At 39.9% G+C, this 23618-nt stretch overlaps 3 protein-coding genes across 4 annotated transcripts in view; 1 reads left to right on the top strand and 2 right to left on the bottom strand.

Moving 5' to 3' along the window:
- Window positions 1-1746: 1746 nt before the first annotated feature.
- Ant (ADP/ATP translocase) lies at window positions 1747-7910 on the top strand. Its single transcript, XM_014351973.3, has 4 exons — window positions 1747-2067; window positions 5397-5658; window positions 5746-5980; window positions 6086-7910. The coding sequence occupies exons 1-4, from the start codon at window positions 1905-1907 to the stop codon at window positions 6326-6328; spliced, it is 903 nt and encodes a 300-aa protein (XP_014207459.2). The 5' UTR covers window positions 1747-1904; the 3' UTR covers window positions 6329-7910.
- Window positions 7911-8223: 313 nt separating this feature from the next.
- On the bottom strand, window positions 8224-9659 carry LOC106638645 (vesicle transport protein GOT1B). Its single transcript, XM_014351917.2, has 4 exons — window positions 9329-9659; window positions 9090-9181; window positions 8815-8993; window positions 8224-8737 (listed from the first exon to the last, which is right to left on the bottom strand). Exons 1-4 carry the CDS (start codon window positions 9351-9353, stop codon window positions 8611-8613), a joined length of 423 nt encoding a protein of 140 aa, XP_014207403.1. The 5' UTR covers window positions 9354-9659; the 3' UTR covers window positions 8224-8610.
- Window positions 9660-10781: 1122 nt separating this feature from the next.
- The window catches only part of CalpC (calpain C), a 48691-nt gene continuing 35854 nt past the window's right edge, over window positions 10782-23618 (bottom strand). The window contains exons 5-16 of one of the 2 annotated variants that reach the window (XM_014351971.2): window positions 13633-13813; window positions 13462-13536; window positions 13198-13367; window positions 12636-12808; window positions 12431-12525; window positions 12098-12330; window positions 11843-12012; window positions 11704-11762; window positions 11436-11583; window positions 11238-11354; window positions 11097-11155; window positions 10782-11005 (exon numbers count right to left, since the gene is read on the bottom strand). In XM_014351971.2, coding sequence (XP_014207457.2) covers window positions 10979-11005; window positions 11097-11155; window positions 11238-11354; window positions 11436-11583; window positions 11704-11762; window positions 11843-12012; window positions 12098-12330; window positions 12431-12525; window positions 12636-12808; window positions 13198-13367; window positions 13462-13536; window positions 13633-13813 — 1507 coding nt within the window. In that variant the 3' untranslated portion in view covers window positions 10782-10978. Of the gene's footprint in view, window positions 11006-11096; window positions 11156-11237; window positions 11355-11435; window positions 11584-11703; window positions 11763-11842; window positions 12013-12097; window positions 12331-12430; window positions 12526-12635; window positions 12809-13197; window positions 13368-13461; window positions 13541-13627; window positions 13814-23618 lie in introns of both variants that reach the window. The other variant, XM_089598406.1, reaches the window with a different exon arrangement.

Genomic DNA, 23618 nt, shown 5'->3' with positions numbered 1-23618 from the left:
AATGATATCAAGCTAGTACACTTGCTTCATTTAGTTTTGCATGGAAGGACTTAACTGCGGATAACACACATAAATATTGAATAGTAAATGTTTGAAAAAGCGTTGTTAGCCCGCCTATTTGATTAAATTCCTACTTTTGCAATTTTCATCGTATTGAGTTACGCTATTTTATTTAACATGCTGGTACTACTATTTCGAAACAGATACGTTAGAAATGAAAAAGAAAATAAAACAACCTAGATAATGATATCGAGGAAAAGTGGTGAAATGCTGAATAAAAAAAATAGATTGGCGAGGCGATAGCTATAGTTCAAGTTCAATTTCAATCATGTAGAACATAAGTACACATCATCGCGTCGCCAAGAATTCGACTTTTTCCGTGCGCGAAAATGTGCACCGCCTTCGTGTACTACTTGGCCGTTTTTGTTACGTAAGAACATATCGATCGGTTCCCACATTTCGTTGCTGTCTCTAAAAGTTTTCATGCTGACAAAAAAAGACGTAAAAAAAACCTCGCGATGTATCATGTTTGTTTCAAATTAGCAATCGGGGTAACATTGACACTCGTTGAATCCGTGACGTAACGGTCCCAGTGATCTCTACACACTATAAAATCATATATCGATCGGCCGTCGTCGCGGTGAAGGAGGCGGTGACACAAGAAAACTATAAGTACTCACCACTGCACTTTTTCGCTTGCACGATATACACATCCATATGTAGATCGACGTTGCGCGCATGGTCGAGCGGTCAAAGAGGCTGTGCAACATCATATATTATATTCTATACCTAACTCGGTCACGAGCGCGTCTGTCTGACATGGCATGCAGGATGCATGGCCCTGACTCGGAATTTGCCCATTTTTTGAGCGTCCCGCCATTCTGTGGAGCCCGCGTGGGGGCACACACACACCCGGCAACCTTGCACTTACGTCGTCTGCAAGTCGATGGAACGTGATTTCACCGGATGGATGATTTTTGTGAATATTCACAGTTATGCATGTTTAAGATCGACAATTGTTGCTGAAACATGACGTTTTTTAGCCAAAGACTATGGGCAAAAAAAAATCCAGCCATCACACGCGGCGAAGAAAGCGCTATTGCCAGCTGCAGTGACTATAATTTCACTTTGAACTTGACATCAGCGGTACTCGTTGGCGCGGTAAATTTAAGCGCGCCCGTTCGCGATATTCCCCCCCCCCCGCATGTGTAACACGTACGCATTACGCAACCGCCAATCTGTCAGCAGAGTGTGCAACGCTCAAATCAATCTCTGGAATGAAAAAATATAATTATGGGGATGTAACTCTAAAATATGAAGAAAAATCGTACCTAACCCTCAAACGAATTCAGGCTACGAGTAAGCTAATAATTTTTTTTTGGTCTTTGCCGAAGGACCGATTGCCTGATGGTGATTATACGAATCGCTGTTTGTTTAAATTACTCTCATCAATAAAGAATCATTAAAAAACTCAGGCGTGGGGGATTAAGAAATAAGGGTGTAGGATTTTCTAACCCCTTCTACTCGATGATGATGAAGCAGGTGTTAGCGAGAGGGTGCGGGGACGGGGGGGGGGCATGTGCAGGCGTGCATGCGCAGAAACCGGGCACTGTAGCAGTAGACGATTTTTGCTCTGCATGCACCACGTGACCCGTGCTGTTCTATATTCTCGGGGCTGCACCGCTCTTTCTCTCTCTCTCTCTTTGGTTTTCTTTCCTTTACCGAGTCAAAGCAGCGTACTCGCGGCAGCTCGAACTGGTGCTGAGGAGTGCACAAGCTCGCTCACTCGTCGTCCGGCGCGCGTCCGATACAGGAGTCAGATCTCTCCTCTCTTCCTCACGCTTTTTTAACCCGTGTACTAATACTCACACCAACCAAAACCCACCCACTCACACACACACAAAATGTCTGGTCTCGCGGATCCCGTGGCTTTTGCCAAGGACTTCATCGCCGGTGGTGTTGCCGCTGCTATCTCCAAAACCGCAGTAGCGCCAATTGAGCGTGTCAAATTGTTGCTCCAGGTCCAGCACATCTCGAAGCAGATTGCCGAGGATCAACGCTACAAGGGTAAGTACACCAAGTACCTCCGTTAATTACCTTTCTACTTCGCTCACCAAATCGTGTAGGGATGTGTGCGTGTACGTGTGTGCCCCAGGTCGTGGGTTTTTATACATGATTCATAAACTCTTGGACCGTAAATTCTTATCTTGTCGAGTGCATACAATGACGTGCGACCGTGACACGCGGTGACGGCGGCTGCTAGCTCTTTTTTTTTATTTTTATTCCTCAACAGTGCGCGCCTCGTGTTTCTTGCTCATCTCATCTTTTTTTCGCAAGAACCATGACTGCCACGCACCTATAATAGTGAATTCGTGCCCGTTGGGACACCTTCTTTTTAGCCTTTCCGAGCACGTTAGAAAAAGAGGAAAGAGGAAAAAGAGACACCAATATTAGTTTCGAGTTTATAACGGCTCAAGTGCGAGAGGGACAGACGGTGACAGCGAGCAGCCAAGGCGATGATGCTGCGGGAAGAAGGGCAAAAGACGTGCTGGCTCGGCTATCCATATTACACGTATCTAGAACATGAGACCCTTGTCTGCAGAGGAAATTGTCTATTCGTCGTCATCGTCGCGCCAAGGGCATTTGTTATGTAACGGTCACCTAAATTCACATATTTTCGCGTATATTGTTGACGTTATGTACTAATTGTCCGAATCGGTGCTACTACTTTGCTTCCTAAATGCTATTTCGGCCCAACTCGGGAACGTTTTTGTTTATTAAACATTATATTTATAATACAATAACGTACGGGAAAGAGCGCGCCTATTTAGGTATGAAGAAGGACGAGTGAACTCGTCACAGCTTTAAATGTGTTGGAGGCTCGGGCGTGGGAATATAGTTGAAATATGGATTGTTCGAATGATGGTTCTTGCTCGCTGTTATCAATGAAATTTAATTGAGTAAAATGCAAATTTTGGTTGACAAGTATGGCAAAGGAAGAACCTTGGTGAAAGAGCAGACGCGCGTGGCTACGACTATGACGACGATGACGACTCGTATACCCTCTGCGCGATCGATAACGATGCGGTCCAACATGGCGGATATTACAAATATATATACATATAGGCCTACTCCTCGCCAAAGCAGACACCCTTGCCTTCTGCTGCTCGGTGTTTTTTGCTTCGTTTTTCCTTTACAGAAATAATATAGTTTAACTGAATTTAATCCAAACAATCGTTACTACATAGGTGTTTCAAATCTGACAGACGAGAGGTTAGGTCGGCTGACCCTAATACTCCAATTGATTATTTTTCGTGCATTATGTTTCAAGTATTGATAAATTATTTTCAAACGAATCAATGATAATTCAATTAAGATCTTCACATAGTCTTGAAAGCAATACTGGGCGTGACATTGTCGTGTCTTTGATGTATGTAATAAGTACAAATTAGAACATGTATACTTATTGCATAGTACATATTTGCAAAGAAATATGATTTTTAAAAACATCTACATTCGATGACATAAGTTATTCTCAATATATTGACAATTTTTATCGATTCCTTCAATAGACTGATATCATACAACTTTTTTTTTTGTCAATTATAAATGGTTGCTCATATCGATTCAATTAAAAGATCCATTAGATACAAATGCTATCTATTTTTTGCCTGCGTGAAGCGCCGAAATCTCAAAATGATTACGTGAACATTCGACCCATCAGGAAATTCTTGCATGACAGTAGTAGTGCTCGATATCTAGAGCAAAGCAAGCCTCTTACAAAAATCGATCTTGTACTTAAAAGTACTTAGGTACGCTTATGCACGCACTTGTAAACTCCGCACGACACATCGGGTCTGATTAGAGGTTAGGCCCTGACCTTGAGGGGGAAGCTATAGTTTAAAGAACGCGGGCGCGCTCGCATAACATGTTACATAGGTATACGGCGCAATGTATTGGACGCTGTCCAGATAATTCGCTTTCTGGGTTACCGAGTTTCGGACCGAGCGCAAGCGCTCTTTGCTGCTCCTTTTTTTTTCATCCTCACCTTTTTTCACATCCTACTTATGTGCTTTATCAATGAAAATGTTACTTAATTCTACCGTGTGACTGTTTCAATTGTTACTGCTTTGAAGTAGATTTCGATGTTTTTTTTTTACACGTGTATCTTGAAACAATTGATCAGATGGTTACGTAATTTGTTAAGATTTACATTCAGGTATCATGTATGAGTAAAATTTTGGAGCAAATATCACGAATGGCCCAAAAAGGTTTTTTTTTCTTACGCTTGTAGCAGAGAAATCTATAAGCTCAAAATTAAATTTTTTTGTACAATTATATTTCCGTCAAAGCTCAATAAAGGCGTCAAGATCAATAAAAGTTCTTTACTACCACGTACGTCTCACTACGAAAGAAGTTAAATTTTGAAAATCGACAACTGTGGATTCTCTCATTGAATTTTTATTGTTTATCAAGACATTCTTACATAAATGTCACACCTGACGCCTATATGTCACCTCGAGCATCAATCAAATAAAAACATAAGTTTAAATGCTCATTTTTATCATCCCAACACCCTAACAGTATTTCTGTGCTTTCTACATTATACATACGTCTAGCATATCTGCTGACTGTCGTCTTTTTCTCTCTCCGTTGCTCATCAGCTTAGACTATATACAGGCTACTCCGGATAATTCCGGCCCTACCCGAACATCATTCACACTATTGTACCACTATACAAAGTACCTTATACCCATAAGTTTCCCGGTCGTTATTCTAATTCTTGTTATGCCATGACGCTCCATAAACTTCTCTAACTATTTGCATGTCTCAACTGTGTTCTTATAAGCACATAACTAATCGCCACGTTTTTCCATTTCGCGTCATTGCTCGCTAGTCGTCGTGCGTGTAAAAAAAATGCTAGTTTAGCGAGAGAGAGAAATTAAAATCGAGGCGCATAGGTTGTCATCCGCAGCGGCGGTGCCGCCATGTTGGAAAAATCGTGCCAAGGAGAGCTTTTTTCACGACGAAGGTGACTTTGGTGCGCCCGTTGTCGAGATACTTGCGATTATTTTGAGGCCCGGCGTTACTTTTTTTTTGCACACAAAAAATTAACCAATTACTTATAGTAATTGTATACAAAGTTTTACATAAAAGATGCATTGTCGACGTTCAAGTATACTTACTCCTGGGAATGAAGCTTTTGCCACCGCTTGAGCCTATAGAATGATGTATTGTGAGAGAATATAGCTAGTGGATGCAAGAACAAAAACGAGTACTCATTTTAGCATGTATAAGTCCGTGTGAAATGTAATTACGTGCCAAGAGTTAGTAGTTTTTTTTTTATATGAGAGTAGCAATAAGAGCTAATCCGATCTTTCAATTGATATTTGCAGGTATGGTCGATTGTTTCGTCCGTATCCCAAAAGAACAAGGTTTTCTCAGCTTCTGGCGCGGTAACTTCGCCAACGTCATCCGTTACTTCCCAACGCAGGCTTTGAACTTCGCGTTCAAGGACAAGTACAAGCAGGTCTTTTTGGGAGGAGTTGACAAGAACACCCAGTTCGGACGCTACTTCTTGGGTAACTTGGCATCTGGTGGTGCTGCCGGAGCCACGTCCCTGTGCTTTGTCTACCCACTTGACTTCGCTAGGACCAGGTCATTAATTGTTTCATCACACGTTACGTGCATGCGTGCACGATTACAAAATTGAATTAATGCATTGTATTTTCGTGTTTATTGCAGGTTGGCCGCCGACGTCGGTAAATCCGGTGGTGAGCGTGAGTTCTCAGGTCTCGGAAACTGTCTATCCAAGATCTTCAAAGCTGATGGCATCAGCGGTCTATACAGAGGCTTCGGTGTATCCGTTCAGGGTATCATCATCTACCGTGCGGCGTACTTCGGTTTCTATGACACGGCCCGTGGCATGCTCCCCGATCCCAAGAAAACTCCATTCCTCGTCTCCTGGGGTATCGCGCAGGTCAGTTGCAGTTCCTCTGTGTACACAAAAAATTGATAGCCTTGTGCATTTGCTTCCAGTGATCACGTCAATTATTTACATTAATGATATTGCTTGTGGTTTTAGTGTGTGACAACCGTTGCCGGTATCGTGTCCTATCCCTTCGATACCGTGCGTAGGCGCATGATGATGCAGTCTGGCCGTGCTAAGACCGAGATCTTGTACAAGAGTACCGCCCATTGTTGGGCCACGATCTTGAAAAGCGAGGGTGGTGGCGCCTTCTTCAAGGGTGCTTTCTCCAACGTCCTCCGTGGTACTGGTGGTGCTCTCGTATTGGTACTCTACGACGAGATCAAGAACCTCCTGTAAATCAATCCCATGCTCCCAAGATCTAACAGCAACAACAACAGCCCGATAAAATTAACAGGAACGATAAGGAATCTTCTCATATTAGTGTCTACACCAACGACAAGTGTAAATGTTATTTAATTCAAGGAATTTTCGACAGATTAACGTTTATAATCCACCAAACGGTCTTCACGTCATTGCCACACAATCGATGATTTTAAGATAAAATAGAATGTTTTGATGAGAAAAAAAAAACTAATGGGATAAAGTATCAAAATACACATACACGCACTCCCTATCCGTAATTTAAAAACTGCCCCATAACATCGCACCCCTTATGCCACCACCCCATGTCAACTCCGGTATATAAAATGTCAAAAAAATGTTGAAAAATAAAAAAAAATAAAAAAAAAATAAAAAAAAAAGTAAAGAAATGGGGGGAAGGGAACAAATTTGAACACGCTCGTCTCGACAATTTCATGAATAAACTCGCGAAGCAAGATTTAACGGGGCACGCGAGCGAGATATGATTTATACATTCGGTAGCTGTGGAGTAAATCACGAAGAAATCGTTTGAAAAGTAAAGAAACGGACAAAAAAATGCAATTCGTTTAAGTTATTGCCGGATTCAGTATTCACTCATTCTGCGCTACCATTCGACTACCATTATTCTCCTTGCCGACCGTTTTATCGTGTAAGCTAATTTAAACAATGCAAAACAGTGAAATACACGTACGAACGTATGTGCGATGCTAGGATAAATATTTTAAACAAAATGTATAAAAAAAGTAATAAAAATAAATCAATTGTAATGTAATAAAAAGGGAAGCTGGTTGAAAAGACGCGTTTCAGCGACTTTTCTCGGCTTCTCGCGAAAGTGTGTGCGTTCCACGCATTATAGTTGAATTTTATGTTAATATTTAAACTGCAAAGTTGATTGAGTAACAATCGCCAGCACCACATAGACATAAACATGTAATCGAGAGAGTATTTATGAAATTGGTGATTAACAACTAAAGCCATGTTCGGAACTTGTGTCTTTTTGCCATAGGCACAAGTACCGATACAAGACTCGATGAAAGAGACGTTGCAACAATTGTAACAGTTAAAAGAAAGAAAGAGTAATAAATGGACGCGCGGCAAATTTAAGATCACACAAAACAAAACATCAACATTAACAACAAGCTTTTAAAGCCAAAATAATTAACGGAACGGCGATGGCGGGGCGCGTAGACGTGGGCCGCCCCCGCCCTTCAAATAACAAACACTTCTCGGCCCATTGTAGATAATTAAAATAATTGAATGAAAGTGTAACAATTTCGTTTTTGTCGAGAATATGATTGAAAAAAATATGTATCTAAAGAGTTGGCTAATCATTGGAACAGCGGTTAAACTGAAGGATTTTATTTTAATTCCGCACCTGTAAAGCTCAGAGATATTACGATTTTCTTCTTACTTCGTGTGTACATCAAACAAACGAATGATTACAGGTTCAAGAGAAAAGCGTGAATATTCTGTGAATAAGAAATGTATACATCTAATCTGTTCATGTTAAGATGTATGCATGAAGGACAGATCAATAAAAATCGAAACAAAAACTTGACTTGTTTGTTTTTACTTCACCTTTGTTGTACTAATAGTTGATACGTTCTATTAATTGGAAATGTTTGTTTTGATATATTTTTAAATCAATTGAATAATACATGATTTGAAAAATTTGATTCAAATTAACTCTGATGTCAATGATAATAGTTCAATAATTAATAAAAGTTAGTTTTACATGATTAGAGAGACAATAATCTAATGTTGGAAATTCCAAAACAGTAAATTCTAATAACTCATACAAATTTATCAAAATGCACGTATTTTACTTATTTTTTTTTATTCTTATATAATCTAAATAATTTACACAAATTATTATTCCCATTGATTTGTTGAATTGACGGCAGATGATAGATTTCATAATAGTAAATATAAAAAATCGAAGTCACTTTGGAATGAGTATGCAGTTCTTCACCAATACATTAATGAAAGTATACATATGTTCACTTGAAATGAATTAAACATACAAAATACCCTATCTGCCTGGTTATCAAAAACACTTAACAGGAAAATTGTTACAATTCGCTTTACAATCCATGAATTTTCATCAACTTTTATTATCACATTTCCCATTCACATTAGTAGCCAACCTAATGGAATGACCCATAGAAACAAAGTTCAATGAAGAATCAGATATATCAATTGTAGATCATATATACAGTTGAACAGTGGCACAGTGTAGAGCAAAATCTTTTATAAGGTCATACTCTAGTTCTATTTGAATCACCAGCCAACATATCAAGGATTCTACTGATCCCGGGCATATTACAGAATGTACCTAGAATTGGCACCCTTCTCAAGAAATTGATAGCAACTGGAAGGAATCCACTGAAATTTTTATGTCAATATGTCATTAAATTATTTGGGTGTTTCAAATTAAACGTATTAATGAATCGGGATATTACCTAAACAAAAGAACAAATCCATAAGTTTCAAATATCATGCCAACAATGGGCCAGCCCATAAGCACAATAAAAATTCCACCTATAAATGCTAAACTTGCTTTGAGTTTGTGCTTTTGAAAAAAAAAGTTGAATGTTCTCCATGGGCCAATGACACACCCTAGGCCTGATATAAATAAAATCTGAAAACAATTCTTCCATCAGCATCTTGAAAATTATTTCGACACAAAACTTTTAGTTCAGTTACAGATAAGATTTGATTAAAAATATAAACTCACATTGCCAATGGCCAATAGGCCCTTATCGAACAACAGTAGTACACCAAGGAACAAAAAAGTAATACCAAAGCCAGCGAGGCCTACGCCGATTTCTATCGAAAAAACATTTTTTATTAATTACTACACATTCTTAAACATTTAGAAGCAGGAAATAAAATTTTTTTTTAGAGAAGTCAATCTTTATTGACAATTAAATTTTGCAAAGAAGATATTAGTATTTTGATACCGCATAAACGTACTCTGTGTGTCAGTGATTTCGAACATATTCACAATTTATAATCGAAGCATCAACAAATTTTGTACAAAGTAATAAAATATACACTCCGACGTGCGGCACGAAGTATTTTCTCGGATAAAGTGACAAACTGTAAACATAACCTATTTCCACGTCATCCTTTTCTGGAATGATACAAGGCGTACAAAAATTGCATCAATCAAAATGATTTTAACCACATATTACGAGCGATTCGCGAAATCATTGCTGTATTGTAAGTAATTCTTAATTATTTTGGTCATTTATGGTAAATAAAAAATAAAAAATCTGACGTGAGATGTGTATGTGTTTTATATATATACACTTATAAAAATGTTTATTTATGTAAAAATAGTGTTGGCCATCTTGAGTCTTAAAGTTCGAGAGTTGCACATGTTGGTAGAACTGTATGGCAGGCGGGCTTTTTAAAATTACTGAATGGCATATATGTGGCGTCTCTCACATCTCTCGCGCTCTTCAGGCTTTACTCGCCAAGTGGCCAAGCCCCTAATAATCAACTCCCGTCAAGCGGCGAAATTCCGAAGATCGAGTTAATCTAAGCCCACACCTCTTCTGTGTCTAAGGCAGGGAGCACGTCATCAGCCTTACTGATGAGTCCTGGCGTGCTCCCGGGACGAAACACCTTTTTCTCTCTCTCAAGTAGCTGACATGGTTCCTATACATATATATTTTTGTTCCATACAAGTAACCAAATAATCTTGACCATTAAAAATTTTAATTCTATAGCTTTGCCACGTACTTATATTTTGCACTGTTTTGTAAGTATTCAAAGGTACGTCGGATGCATCAGAAAAATGCTCAAGTGCTTTTTGTACATCTTGATGCAATTATTGATGTTGTAAGTGTCGAAATAAAATTTTAAAATATACACGTTAATATGCTGTAAACTCGATGGTGATACAAATTTTTTATTTGAGGCTTCGTTCAGAATAGAGGAATCTTGGTTAAGTATCAATTTTTTTTTTTTTTTTTTTTTTTTTTTTTTTTTTTTTTCAATCTTTCCAGCAACACAGTTAAATTCTCAGCTGTTTGTGACAGCTAATAATTTTAAGTCTTGAAAATTCTGTTTCTCTCATCAAACACTGTTGACATGACTCTTGAACTTTCTAAAATCATGTTTTCATCCTTTTCCAGTATATAGTCTTCACTTTATTTTCCAGACTTACCACCATCATTATTTTTGTACGGCTTTCTTTTATATCTATATGTAGGGGAGAAAAAAAACAAAAATTAGCTCGAACAATATTATATTTGCCAAAATTTTCAGAGGAACGGTAGGATGGGATGGTATGTAACAAACAAAAATTTCAGACAACATTTTTACAAAATATACTTAATTTTATTGTCCAGTACAAATTTCGTTATACGTATACGTACAAATATATATTATACAAAATTATCTTAAACGTTACCGAATGATAAGTTAAGGGATGCTGATGTTTTAACGATGATTATATTACAATGGAATAAAGCTATACACGTTACTCGTTAGTATGGCTATAAAATGTACGTTTTACATGCAGACGATGATTTACGGTGTGATTTATTTACAAACAATAATCATAATTTGTATAGTTGAAAAAAATAATACAACAATTAACAGATCAACAGTGAATCAGCACATGAGGGATGCTCGTAGCCACTGAAAAATAAACAAAATATGTTATTTATTTCATTATTGCACATGTGATCACTGAATTTTTCCAACTTAGATAAGCCTCGTTTCATTTTACCTCTGATAGGCTCAATTTGATGGATCCGTTTTGCAGCGGGTCCTTACTTTCAAATATCGCTGTAAAGTAATTTCAATCGAATCATCAAACTTCCACGGTCGAATGAAGAAAATACACGTAGAGAAAAAAAGAAAATCTCACCAAAAGCATCGTTCAGGTGCAAAATAGCGGACACAAAGTCACCAAATCTCAGAGTCCCGTCCTTTCTCATGTACCGCAAAATCACAACCGAGAGAACCTCCGTGCTCAGTTGAAAGCCTAAAGACAAACATTTACCGGACAATAATCATTTTTTTTTTTTTTCACCTAGAAATTAAAAAAAAAAAAAAAAATACCAACCAACTTCGAGCAAGGCATCGCGAAGTCTTTCGGCCTTCAGGATGCCAGTTTTCTCTTTCGTGTGATTTTTGAAAGCAGCTTGCCAATACTTCAGGCTGCACATCAGGTCTTTAAAATCGTTGAACTTTAATCTCCCGCTACCGGTGCTCTACATTATACACACACATTTCAACGTTTGAGGAACAATATGTTGTTTTATACCATTTAAATCACTTTGTCGCAAGGGCGATGGTACAAAAGTGGATATATACACACAAAAAAAGGATACGTCCATTGAAAGCACGACTTGCCGGCAAACGTCCATACAGGCGCAGCTCTTGATGTAATCTGCAACGAAAACAGGAGGACATCGTCGGTTGAAAAACATACGAAGAAGTACACAACATAATATATTTTGAAAGACGAACCATTGGGCAGACAAGCCTCGAGCAGTTCCTGAAGCTCGAAGGCGTTGACGGTCCGGTGCTCGTCGGCCAATTGAAGAAAGACGGCCTCGTACTGGGAGAAGCCCTTGCCCTCGAGCGGCGGTGCCTTGATTATTGCCGACTTTAGAAGCGACGGCGGCGTATCGAGCAATCTACACAATAACGAAGCATCACCAGATCAACGCTTGGTGTCTCAGTTCCGGCAGAAATAATTATTAGTTTGGCATAATGTATTACTTGAGCTTGAGCGGTTTGCTGCTGTAAACGCGCAGGGTGAAACTCGTCTCCTGGGTCGGCTCGAAAGTCGTCGGTACGAGAAGATAACCTCCCTGGTCCAGCTGGCACCTGTGGCTCACCTGCCTACTGTTCGTGTACTGCGAGTTGATGAGTGATTTGTTTTTCTTGAAGAACTGCTTGTTTATCGATTCCGTGCTGTTCTTCGGCAGCGCGTAAGCCGTGAAACCGATCACCTGTTCGACCAACCAACCAACCATGTATCATTATAATGTTTATTCCATCCCCTCTTTTTTCCCCACAGCGTTATTCAAACATTATATGAATAAATATTACCTTTGGTTCCATGATCGAGTGCTGGTTCAGCGAGACGACGACCTCCTCCATTTCCGTGAGCATGAGGTGCAACTGTGGATTGATGTGGAACGTTTCTGAAGCAGCAAAAAAAAAAAAAAAAAAAAAAAAGGTACGTATACATTATGTTAATGATTCATTCTTTTGGGTAACTGATTGTGTGTATATTATATGGATCACGCATCACCTTGGTTGTTCCTGCAGCCGCCGGCAGTGACGCCCCGCCTCCAGCTGCCCTGGTAGAGCTTCATCTGCCACGTGTGCTTGCTGTGCAGGGAGGGCTCGTCCCGCGAGGTTTCCGCGTCGAGATGCACCACCTCCAAGTGCGTGAACGTCTTCACAAAGTCCGAGTACGAGATCCTACGAGAATACAATACATGATCAACAGATCGCAATATACACATCCCTCTTTGCTCAGCGTCAGATGATAAAAATCACCTGATAATCACCCGATTGTCTCATGATCATCACCTGATTTTTAGCTGATTGTCGCCTGATGTGTAATTGAATCAGGTGAAAGTTAGCGGAATGTCAAGTGAACATATCATGTGAATATCGGGTGAACTCTATTCAGCAAGCTTCAAGCAAAGCTCACCCGATACTTATTTACATGATATTCAATCACCAATATTATACATGAGGTGATAATCGTGAGAAAACCGGATGAACATCATGCCAAAATGTCAGGTGATTGTTTGAATTGTTAAAAGTGGGGGTGATAATATTACATATATATATATATGGCTCACCAAAACTCTCCCTCAGCCATGTTGCGCACGGCGAGCCTGTCGCGTTCGGTGGGCGGCACCTCGTCCCACTCGAGGCCCCCGCGCGTCCACGCGCCGACGTACTCGCCCCCCGGGCCGAGGGGGTTGCGAAGTTTCACCAACTGCACTTGCTCCCCGCTGAAAGTCTCCACCTATCGCACGCGTGTATATAAATGTACAACGTGGTTTCGTTTATGTACAAAGTGTGTTACGCGCACAAATATATACAAATAGGTGCAGTTTTACCCTTTCGATGGCGTACAGCCTGTAGTTTATGCCCATTTGTATGCCGTTCGCCAGCTTTTCCGTGTTCGACCTTATCTGCGCGAAATCATTTGTTACTTGTTCTTATTTGTGATGAAATGTATATGAACGTTGCAAACTTATTTGAATTAATTTTTGTTCAAATTAATGTACCTGTTGGTTGTTGTTGACGGTGCACGTGATGAGGGACGTCATGTCCAGGAGTTTGGCGAGGGCCCGTCCGCAACCGGTGGGGTCTTGGCGTATGGCGATGCTCTCGGTAATGCCGCCCGTAAGGTCCGACAGGCCGTCGAGTAAGGTGCCGTATTTGAGCGCCTCGTACGAACCGTGCAATCTGGGCAAAGGCCGAACAAGGTTGACAAGTGTTTTATTTTGCTTATATGTTTTACATTTTTTACAAATTTTTGTTTTTTTTTTTTGTTTCTCTATTTCTATTAAAAATTTCCTACGCTTTAAAATTACGAAAAAACAACAAACACGACATTTGGCAGGGTGCTCGCGTCGCAAAGACTTTTTTTTTTTATGTGTGTCGAATGATGCTGTTTATCACGCGTATGCGAAATTACTATGCGCGAGCATATGGTAAAATTACCACAAGTAAAAGCCACGTTTGATTGTGCGATTTCGGTACTATATACGATGAAAAAAAAGTCCTTAAAATCTGTAAGACTTAACGAGTTGATATCACAAGAATGAGCTAAAAAAATGACTGTAACGTTTCCCCAGATAGCGCTTATTATCGTCCATCCTAACTGACATTAAACACATCAAGTGCAAAAAGACGTAGACCCTGCAATATAGCAACTAACCATCGTATAACGTCCTTACAAAAGGTAAGTAGCAGGGCTAATTGAAAAAGGCCAGTGGCAAGCTTCCCTCCCCCTTCGATTAGGGACTCTCCACGCTACCATTTATATACACTTATGCTTAAAAGTGCACACGTGTGTGTATGGGCCCGACTTTCCCACAGCGGCTGGCGTGCACGACGCGACGTTACCCCGGACAAACGCGGATCGTGCCTTGGGCGAGAAAACGCGCGCGACTTTCTTTAATCGACTCTCCGGACGCCGGCGAAAGCGGCTCTTGTTCGTGTACATACATATATACACTTGCTCACTGCATCGAAATAATCGCGATAGGAATTTTCTCACCTATACGATGTAATGTGTAATAGTACGTGTATAACAGCGGGGAAGAGAGCTAATTGTCTGGATTACGCGATTTTTATCAACTCGTCACTTTACAGTGGTAGCCGTGTGTGTTGCTTGGAGTTCAAGGTGCGTTGCTTATTTATGGACGATGAGCTATTTTCGTGGTAAGTGTATAATACATGCAACGACGAGGGATAATGCGAACATAACGTAATGTGCATCCTGTCGTATATATGTATCACGATGATGCCACGTACACAATTAAAAAAAACGATCGGTGCCGCCGACCCTCTCCTCGTGCGCGGGAAAGTCGCGCGGATGAAATTGAGTCGTTTAATAATAATGTCGTCGTCGTGTTTGTTGTGACAAAAACTCGCGGATGACGGGAGAGCTTTTTTGTTTTTTTTTTTCCTTTTTCAATCCGCTTATTTTCAAGGCTGTATTTAAACGTGACACTCGTCATCGGTGTGTACCTACCGACGTGTACGCGGGAAGAAAAACGCACGCAAGAAATTTAACGCCGGTCGAAAGTTTTCTGTCATTTCCACCGTACTTGTGTGTACAGCGTGCGTGCAACAGGTTTTGGAGCGAAAAAGTAAAGAGGAGAAAAAAAAAAGCAGTCGCTGAGAGGAGATAACACGTCCCGCGGGACACTGGTGTGTACTCGCGGAGACGTGCGCGCGTTACAATTGTTTGTTTTTTGCAGCAAAACGAGCATCGCGTGTACATCTTTTTTTTATTTTTTTTTATTTTTTTTTTTTTTTAGGAACAGATACGGCCGGTATAGGTGAAAAAAAAACAATAGGTGAGACGCGAGTCGATGCATTTATGATTGGCGCTTTTCGTTCGGGAAAGCTCTTTTTTACCTGATGTACACCATCAAAGCACAAATTAGTATTCACTTGATCGTGAAACTAAAAGGAAATTTTATATCAAATGCAATTTAATACATGAATATATGAAAAACAAGGAAAAAAAAAAAAAAAAAATGCTACATGGAAGTACACTCGTTCCAATATCAAAAGACGTAGCGAGCGAAGGGAGTTTATTAGTGTTTCTCGATAAAATCTCCCATCAAGAGTCTGTCTTTCTTCCTTCCTTCTCTCGTAGTAGAGCTGAATGATAAAAAAAAAAAAAAAAAAAAAAAAAAAAAAAAAAAAAAAAAAAAAAAAGGAAGCTAGTACATAAGTAGGTATTTTTGCAGAAAACCGAAAAAAAAAAAGAAACGCGCAAGCAATGGCTGTATGGCCTCTGTAATATACGCATAAGCGTGCGTGAATTAAATCGGTGAAATCGATGCCTATCTCTCGATTTTACTGTACCTACGGTGTATGTACTTGCATTACCTATACATGTACGCGCTGCCAAGGCGTGAAATTAGCATTTTCTTCTTACCCCCGTGTACTCATATGCGCGTGAGTTGCATTGAAAATGTACTCTATACATTGCGCGCAGATTTTCCTCCCGAAGCCCATCGATGGTACTTCAAAGCCGATTTCATTGAAAAAATGTGAAAAAAGAGTTTATCGCTCAAAAAACGCGACCGTCGAGCTATTACGCAATACACATATATACAACAACGTCACGCAGTATATAGGCGGGTCGATTATCTTTCGGGCTCGTCTCCGAGTAATTCTCACGCATGCGGAGCCTATATATACATATATATATATAATAAAGAACAACAGCGCGTGAGTACTTTCTCAGGAAAGGCGCGCGCGACGACTGATGAATGGGCCCCGATGCTGGAGTGAGAACCATCAGCGGATAGAGCGAGGGAGCGGGTTTTTAAGCACCGCGGAAATATTAAAAGGGGAATCGCGTGTTAATTAAAGGTGCGCGCGAGCCCAAGAGCCGCGATTTTCGGATTAGACGCGGCTAAGGGAGTTTACGTGGTTTTTTCTTTTCTTTTTTGTTTTTTTTTTTTCGTTTCTATGCTTGACGAGATGAAAAACACTTTCTCCGATCCATTGATTATCCGTTGCTATTTGTTGTTGTTGTTGTTGTTGTTTTTTTTTTTTCAACATTCATTTGATGTTCATGGAAATTGCATTGCTCGGCATCTCTCCAACTGCAGCACTCTTTTAGAAAACCAATATCCCACCTGACGAGCAATTATAAACAATTATCAGCTTTTACCCTTCAGCCGTCCATTAATTGATTTCCCGCAATATTACATGTATATGTATACAAACTATATAGGTGGTGCTCGCGATTTCCCCTTTTACCTGATACGTGTGGGCCACTTTTACCTATACTATATGCGTACATCCGATCTAGAACTCTATTCGCGTCCAACATATCACGAGTAGGTATTTTAGCGGAGCATTTTTTATACACGAAGTAGTCACTTGTGTAGATATGTATAGTTTTCCGGAAAATCGGGGCTTCTGTACCTATTACCTCATACCTTTTGGGTGTAAAAAAGAGATCGAAGATAATCAATATTTAACGACAGATACATTAATATACATTCAAGCGCTTGCTATTGAAAAATAAAACAATACATTAAGTCTGATATATTTGAACCTAATTGTCTCGGTAGTGGTACTATGTGTTATAATACATAAATTTACCTACATACAGTAAAAAGTTGGCTTAAATTGGCTTTTCATTGTGCCTCCGTTGAAAGTTTTGGTTTTTAAAAACAAAAAAATGAAGAAAAAAAAAATCATGGGAAACATAGCATCCGAGTAAAAATACTGTATACCTACTTTCAACGCCATGTTTTCTCGGTTATTATTAATAGCAATCCATTACGGCGAATTATATTCCATCGGAGGAAAAGGAAACGGGAAAATCTTCAATAAACGTCTCTATGATCACGATATTCCCGTCGTGCGAAATAACACGTTGTGCATTACACGTGCACGTTAGCGCGAGAGGGAACTCGTACACGTATATATGTATAAAAATTGCCTGTAATAATATATCTTTGGTGGGAAAGTACAACCGAAAATTATGCGCATTTACACCATTTGATCCTCCAAATATCTCACGATACCTTTCTTATATGTATATATACTTGCGGCGTCAAAAACTACCAGGCACAGAGGAAGAAGAGACAACATTTTTTGCCACACGAAGAGTACGAATTTTTTCCGGCAGCTTTTCTCAACGAAACTACCGCAGATACCGTGTGCCTGGCAATTATCAATTAAGGTACACCTGTGCCCAGTGTTTTCATCCTCTTTTCGTTGTAAAATTCGAATGGTCACGCAATTAGTGCCCATGTACGGCCGCAAAAGCATCTAATATCAACTACTTTTCTCGTAAGTACCGTTCTTGTACTGTACATAATACACGTGTGCTGTACATACTTTTAATAAAAAAAATGTTTCAATCGCAGAACGAACTTGAAAAATTTTTCAGCCGAAAGCCGCCTATTGTATAGTACTTCGTCATTACGACTACAATGGGTGAAAAATACATTTCGATCATCATACGTGCAAATACGAGTAAAATTAAAAATAACTAAGGGGCAGTGTACAAAATAATCCAATTACTGTGTAGAGTGAAACCAATTAAACGACTGACGCCTCTTTGCGGTGGAGAATTAAGTCATTACATACGAAGGCGCTACGATGCGGTGAAAATTACTGGTTTTTTTTTTTGCTCTCCTTAGTTTGTCAACGGTGAGGGACACCGTGGCATCTCTTTTTTGACGAAAAGCCGGAAGGTATACGGGTGTAATGGACTCGTTTCGAGCTCGGTCCTCGTCATCGCGTGACACTCGTGCGCTTCAACGTGTACACGCGGGTAATAACCATCCGGCCGGCGACACAGAAACCGACAAAGGCAGCAACAAAAACACGCGTCGCGGGGAAAATGGATCACCGCGTCATGTCTTATCCTCTGCAATAATCACCAAACGGAGGTAATGAAAAATAATTTTTGTTTGCAGATCAACAATCGTTGGCTTTGGCAGCTTGGTCGGGGTATGTCATTTCATTTACTGTACATGGAAGAGCTTGGGATTGCTTTTCAAGCAAATAGTTGTGACGAAAGACAATATACCCGTACGTAACCTGGACAATTTTCAAGTCTTCATTAAAACTTTGGGACCCCCCATATACTTCGGGATTTTTCAGAGATCTTTCAACACACGACACGCGAAGCGAAAGGAGTCACAGAAAAAAAAAAAAAAAAAAGGGTTGATTACACGCGTCAGGCGTAACAAGGAAAAAAAGTCCACGAAACTCGTGACGTTTTGGAAATCAGCGCTCGTCAAGTTAACCATCAGTGGCGGCTTAATACGTTCATCAAAATGTCCCTTTTTTGAGTACACAGGTATCATCGAGCTCTTGATATTGTACAGCTACTCCGTTCCGTTATACAACAAGACACGCTTTGGGAAAAAAAAAAAAAAAAAAAAAAAGGAAAATGTATTTAAAAAAACACCGCTCGCACAACAAAATCACGATCACAACCCGGTCACGTGGACAATGACGGCATGTACCTCGGTACATATACCCACATCCTCCTCCCTGTCGTTGAAAAAGCAGCTTCCGCGTTCGGTATACATACCTACACCTCTGCCCTGCCCGTAAATACATTATACACCCTATATGTATATAATATATAATATGTGCTCTCTCGTTTGACCGGGCGCTCGTAATACCCATACATACAAGGTGGTGGCTACGGGGACGGCGAGGGTGGCTATGCCGATCTCTATCCTCTCTTATCGCGTATAATACATCGGGTGTATAAACCGAGCACGTATAAGGAGGAGTGAATCATTACGTATACGTGCATCGAGATAGCCATCGTTTCTCGCCTCGTTTTATCATACACATGTTACTGTATATACCTATGGATACGGATACTAGAGATAGGTACACGGATATCCGAGCCGGCCGGCGAGGAGATAATGGCTGCCGATCTCGTAGAATCGGTAACGTTATAAAAGATGGTGTATATATATATCTGTTTCTGGGACAATCGTAAGTATATACATATACATTGTGTTGCGAATTTCTCCCTTTGATACTCTTATCGGAGTCACTCGGGGCCGCGCGTCCGAAAGATTTATTCGGCCGCTTTATACAAAATGAAGGATTCCGGTTTTCAAGGAGAAGACGCGCTTTCGAGAAACAGTATGAATTTCAACAATACCTATACGGCTGCATGTAGGATCGTCGGCGACCTCGATGTGGAAGGAATTATTAGCCTCGTTGCATACACGTTATATACCAAAGATACCTACCTATTTATATGTGTGTGCATAAGCGATTATACGGTGCAGATACAAGGTTAAAACAAAAGGTATGTCACGCATTGGGGAGTCATTGCGTGAAAAATATGCGAGTATAGATTGATGGAGCGTCTTTTGTTACCGTTGACGTACCGTTGATGTGATAACCGGCATAGTACATGCACGCGAAACAAATATGACGAACCGAAAGAGGTAATAGCGACAGCATATTTTTATTCACCAAATGAATCCCATCAACCCGTTGATGCTATTTATAATAGACTCTTTTTTTTTGTTTCGCGCGCCCCCACGACGTTTCCAATCTCAGCGCCGATCGTGTCTCGTGCATCCGATTGCCCGCGACAAACTTGCACGTCATTTTACTAAACGCACCGGTATACGTCAATTTCTCCGATATTCACGTCATAAGCAACTCAGAGAAAAACTAAAGAAAAGAAACCACGTCCAACATGAACATATAAAATACTCGTACTTACGCAGGTGCACGCAAAATAAATGACAATAACAATATATTTCAACCACGCCTCGTATACGCACATCGCCGCAAGAGACCCCCTGTGGAGCGCAGTAAGAGCACAAATGCACACCCAAATACCTATGTAAATGCGTGTACATAATCATGCTCTCCGGATTGTCAACGCTGGTAATTTACACGTCCACGCGTTGTCGGTCCTTAAAAAAAAAAAAAAAAAAAAAAAAAAAAACAGCTTCTTTGACACTTTGCGCTTTTGGGAGGACCCGATACCCGGAATCGCCCGGAATGTTGATCAAAGTGTTAATTGACGGGGGAATTTCGTATTGCCGTCGCGTACTGTACACTCTTGATCTTTGTCATGTTTTTCTTTTTTCAATTAAAGTAACGCGAGTCACGTATAGCCAATTGGTGTTTTGTAAAAAATAATTACATACCAGGGACACAAGGTTAAACGCGCGTGAGATGTAATACGATGATATTATACGCAAGACAGTGTGAAATTCGTTATCCGATGTACGTGAAATGCCGTTGTTAAGGATACACCAAGTCTAATTCTCTCCGTGGGGACACGGAGGACGGAAGGAAGGGAGGATCGGATCATAGTTTTATACACCCATATGCCGAATAAGCGGAAAAGATTCCCATCGCGGTGAGCTCATGGGAAGGTGAGGGACAGGTATAACCTGTGCATATATCTATATGTATCATCTGGGTATTCGTTTTGTTGTAGTATTAAGCATTATATATGTATATATCCAGCTGAGTTTAACTCTTAACGTGTGTGTATTTTAGGGAAAGAGTGAGAGTTATTTGTTTGCGCAAGCAAGTGGAAGGATCGAGTCGAGGGTTTCAAGTTGGCCGATTTCGTCGTAAACATTGGAGGGCATAATTTATTGAAATGAAACAAAGTGTTAAAGTCAACAGAGTCATCATGTGTGTAGCTATTTACGAAATTTTTTGCAAATCGGTTTCCAGGCGTTTTTTTGTTTTCCGATCGGCATTCTTGCTCGAACAAATCACTCGAAACTGTGAACCGGTCAACCGGTTTGAGAAACCGTGCACTCGGATAAACGTGGAAGAAGGAAAAAAAGAAAACAAATTCCAACAACTCGACCCAGGAACAATCCATGCGAGACGGAGGTATCTCCATTCGAAACTTTCTACCAGAAAAATAATCTTCTACGGATCCGACAGCCGTGTAATATACAAGCAGATCCAGTCTTTGGTGTATTATATACCTCTAATTTCATCAAAGAGAGAACAATAATACCTATTTGTTGAAATTTGTTCGAATCTGTAAAAAATACAGGTAAAATGTAGGAGTTGGGTGAACTGACCTCTGCGGTTCCCAACTCAGTATATAATATATACTTATGCGGCTCTTACACATAGCCTTTTCTCTCTCTCTCTTTGTGTATAGGTGTATATAGGTATAGATACCCAACCAAGAGCTAAAGATCGAGTGAAAGTATTGTACGTATTGGGTAACCCCTGCTTCTATCCGCTCAAAAATTTATATCGATCGATTCGTGTGAATGTTGAAGTGTGTTTGTAAACCTAAACTGCTGTCGCCCACCAATACTTATCATCTGTGTGCAAAAGTCCAATTGTTTATCAAAACATTTTTTTGTACTATATAACGTTTTACTTAATTTTTTCTATGATTTGGTGTTCTGTGGACTTTGATTGTAATTTTTGACTTTTGACCTACATAAATTTCTTTTTTTTTTTTTTTTAACGAACTGTGTGCAAATTACTCTCTGTTTTCCTTTCATGTAAAATTCCCGCTCAATTTATGTCCATCACATCTCCCAATCGATCACTTGTAAAATATATCATGAAATGTTACTTGAAGAATAAACTCGGATTGATGTTGTACCTATGGTGAGTAATTTTCAATAAATCCATGGATATGACTCGTCCAAAAAGAAGGTTCTTTTGTTGCAAGTCCATCTACTTGCAGTCGGCGTCGATATAGTGTAATCCACGAGAAGTACTTAAGCTGAAACTTGGATTTTCTCTGTATACACACGTCAGTAGAGCCCGAGACCAGTTTGTGTACAGCTTTTGAAACCCGATAAACTCCATCCCATGCACATACAGTATAGGTATATTACTATTTTCCTTCCTCCGAGAAAATCTATCACCATAGGCTCGCTCGCAAGTCTCCGGTGTGAAATTTAGCGAGACAACTATATTTTTTTTTTTTTTTTTGCACGATCTCTCATTTGTCTCAAGCGCGCGTGCAGCCACTTGGAAATTTCGGAAAACAACCCTTGAGTAAAACATAATATTTCTGGCTTACGCAAGCTTTTGCACGTAGAGTTTTCAAAATCGTACGTGTTATACGCGGGATGATTCGGAGATCGAGAGAATTTCTCAAGTGTTTTTCTTTTCTTCCTCTCCACCGCGTTTTCGACCGACACTTTCACCACTTTAGAAAGTCGCGCGACAATGTTTGTGTACATATATACCTTTATACAAACTCACCTCTCCTCGAAAATTCGTATACATGTCAAGCTCACTTGTACTCTATACACTCCGCACATATATGCACCGATAAATGCATGAATCATCGTTATGGCTTTTAATCGGTCACTACCGACATGATGATAAAGACAAAAAAAAAAAAAAGTTCTGTAACAGACTTTTGCCATTAGAAAGTCAACAGAGAGCGCGCATACGCGTACACTCGTGTATGAATGAAGAATAATTGGTGTAAGATAGGTGCATGTGTGTTTATTATACTCATAATACATTCAAATCTAGTTTTGGCGTCTTCTCGTGTTACGCGTGAAAAATCAAAGGAAGATCGCGAGTCTCTTTTTAATCAATCGAGTCGTGCCGTTTAAAAGTGTATCCTCCACACGTCCGGGTGTGTTATTATTATTTGCATCGGACGTCAAAATCCCCGAAAAATAATCGAGATGTAAACAGGATCATTAAAATGATAATCGAAGGTTTCGCCTCGAGACTTGAAATTTCCGCATGTTTGGCGCGTGAGTCACGTTTTCACATTAGACTAAAAAATAAAATATGCATAAGAAATTGTATCAACCAATGTATATTTGGCGTTACGTGGGGTCAGATTTCGAAATAATTCCCATTTTCCAAGAGAAACCGTTGCAACGTGAAAATATTCCATATTCCCCGATGGTTGAGTAGCGCATAAATCGGCTGATAAAAAAGTTTCACCGAAAACATTCGGTCGAAGGAAAAGAAAGAAAATCGCTGGTGAAAATTGCCGTTCGGCAATCGGTACAATCAGGTCGCGATTAGTCAAACATCCACAACA

The sequence above is a fragment of the Copidosoma floridanum genome, unplaced genomic scaffold, assembly GCF_036245765.1.
Source record: "Copidosoma floridanum isolate Cflo_tuat_1 unplaced genomic scaffold, Cflo_Japanese_pri ptg000006l, whole genome shotgun sequence".
NCBI classification, from domain to species: domain Eukaryota; kingdom Metazoa; phylum Arthropoda; class Insecta; order Hymenoptera; family Encyrtidae; genus Copidosoma; species Copidosoma floridanum.
The sequence above is the reverse complement of the archived record's forward strand: the minus strand, read 5'-3'. Positions and strand labels throughout refer to the sequence as shown.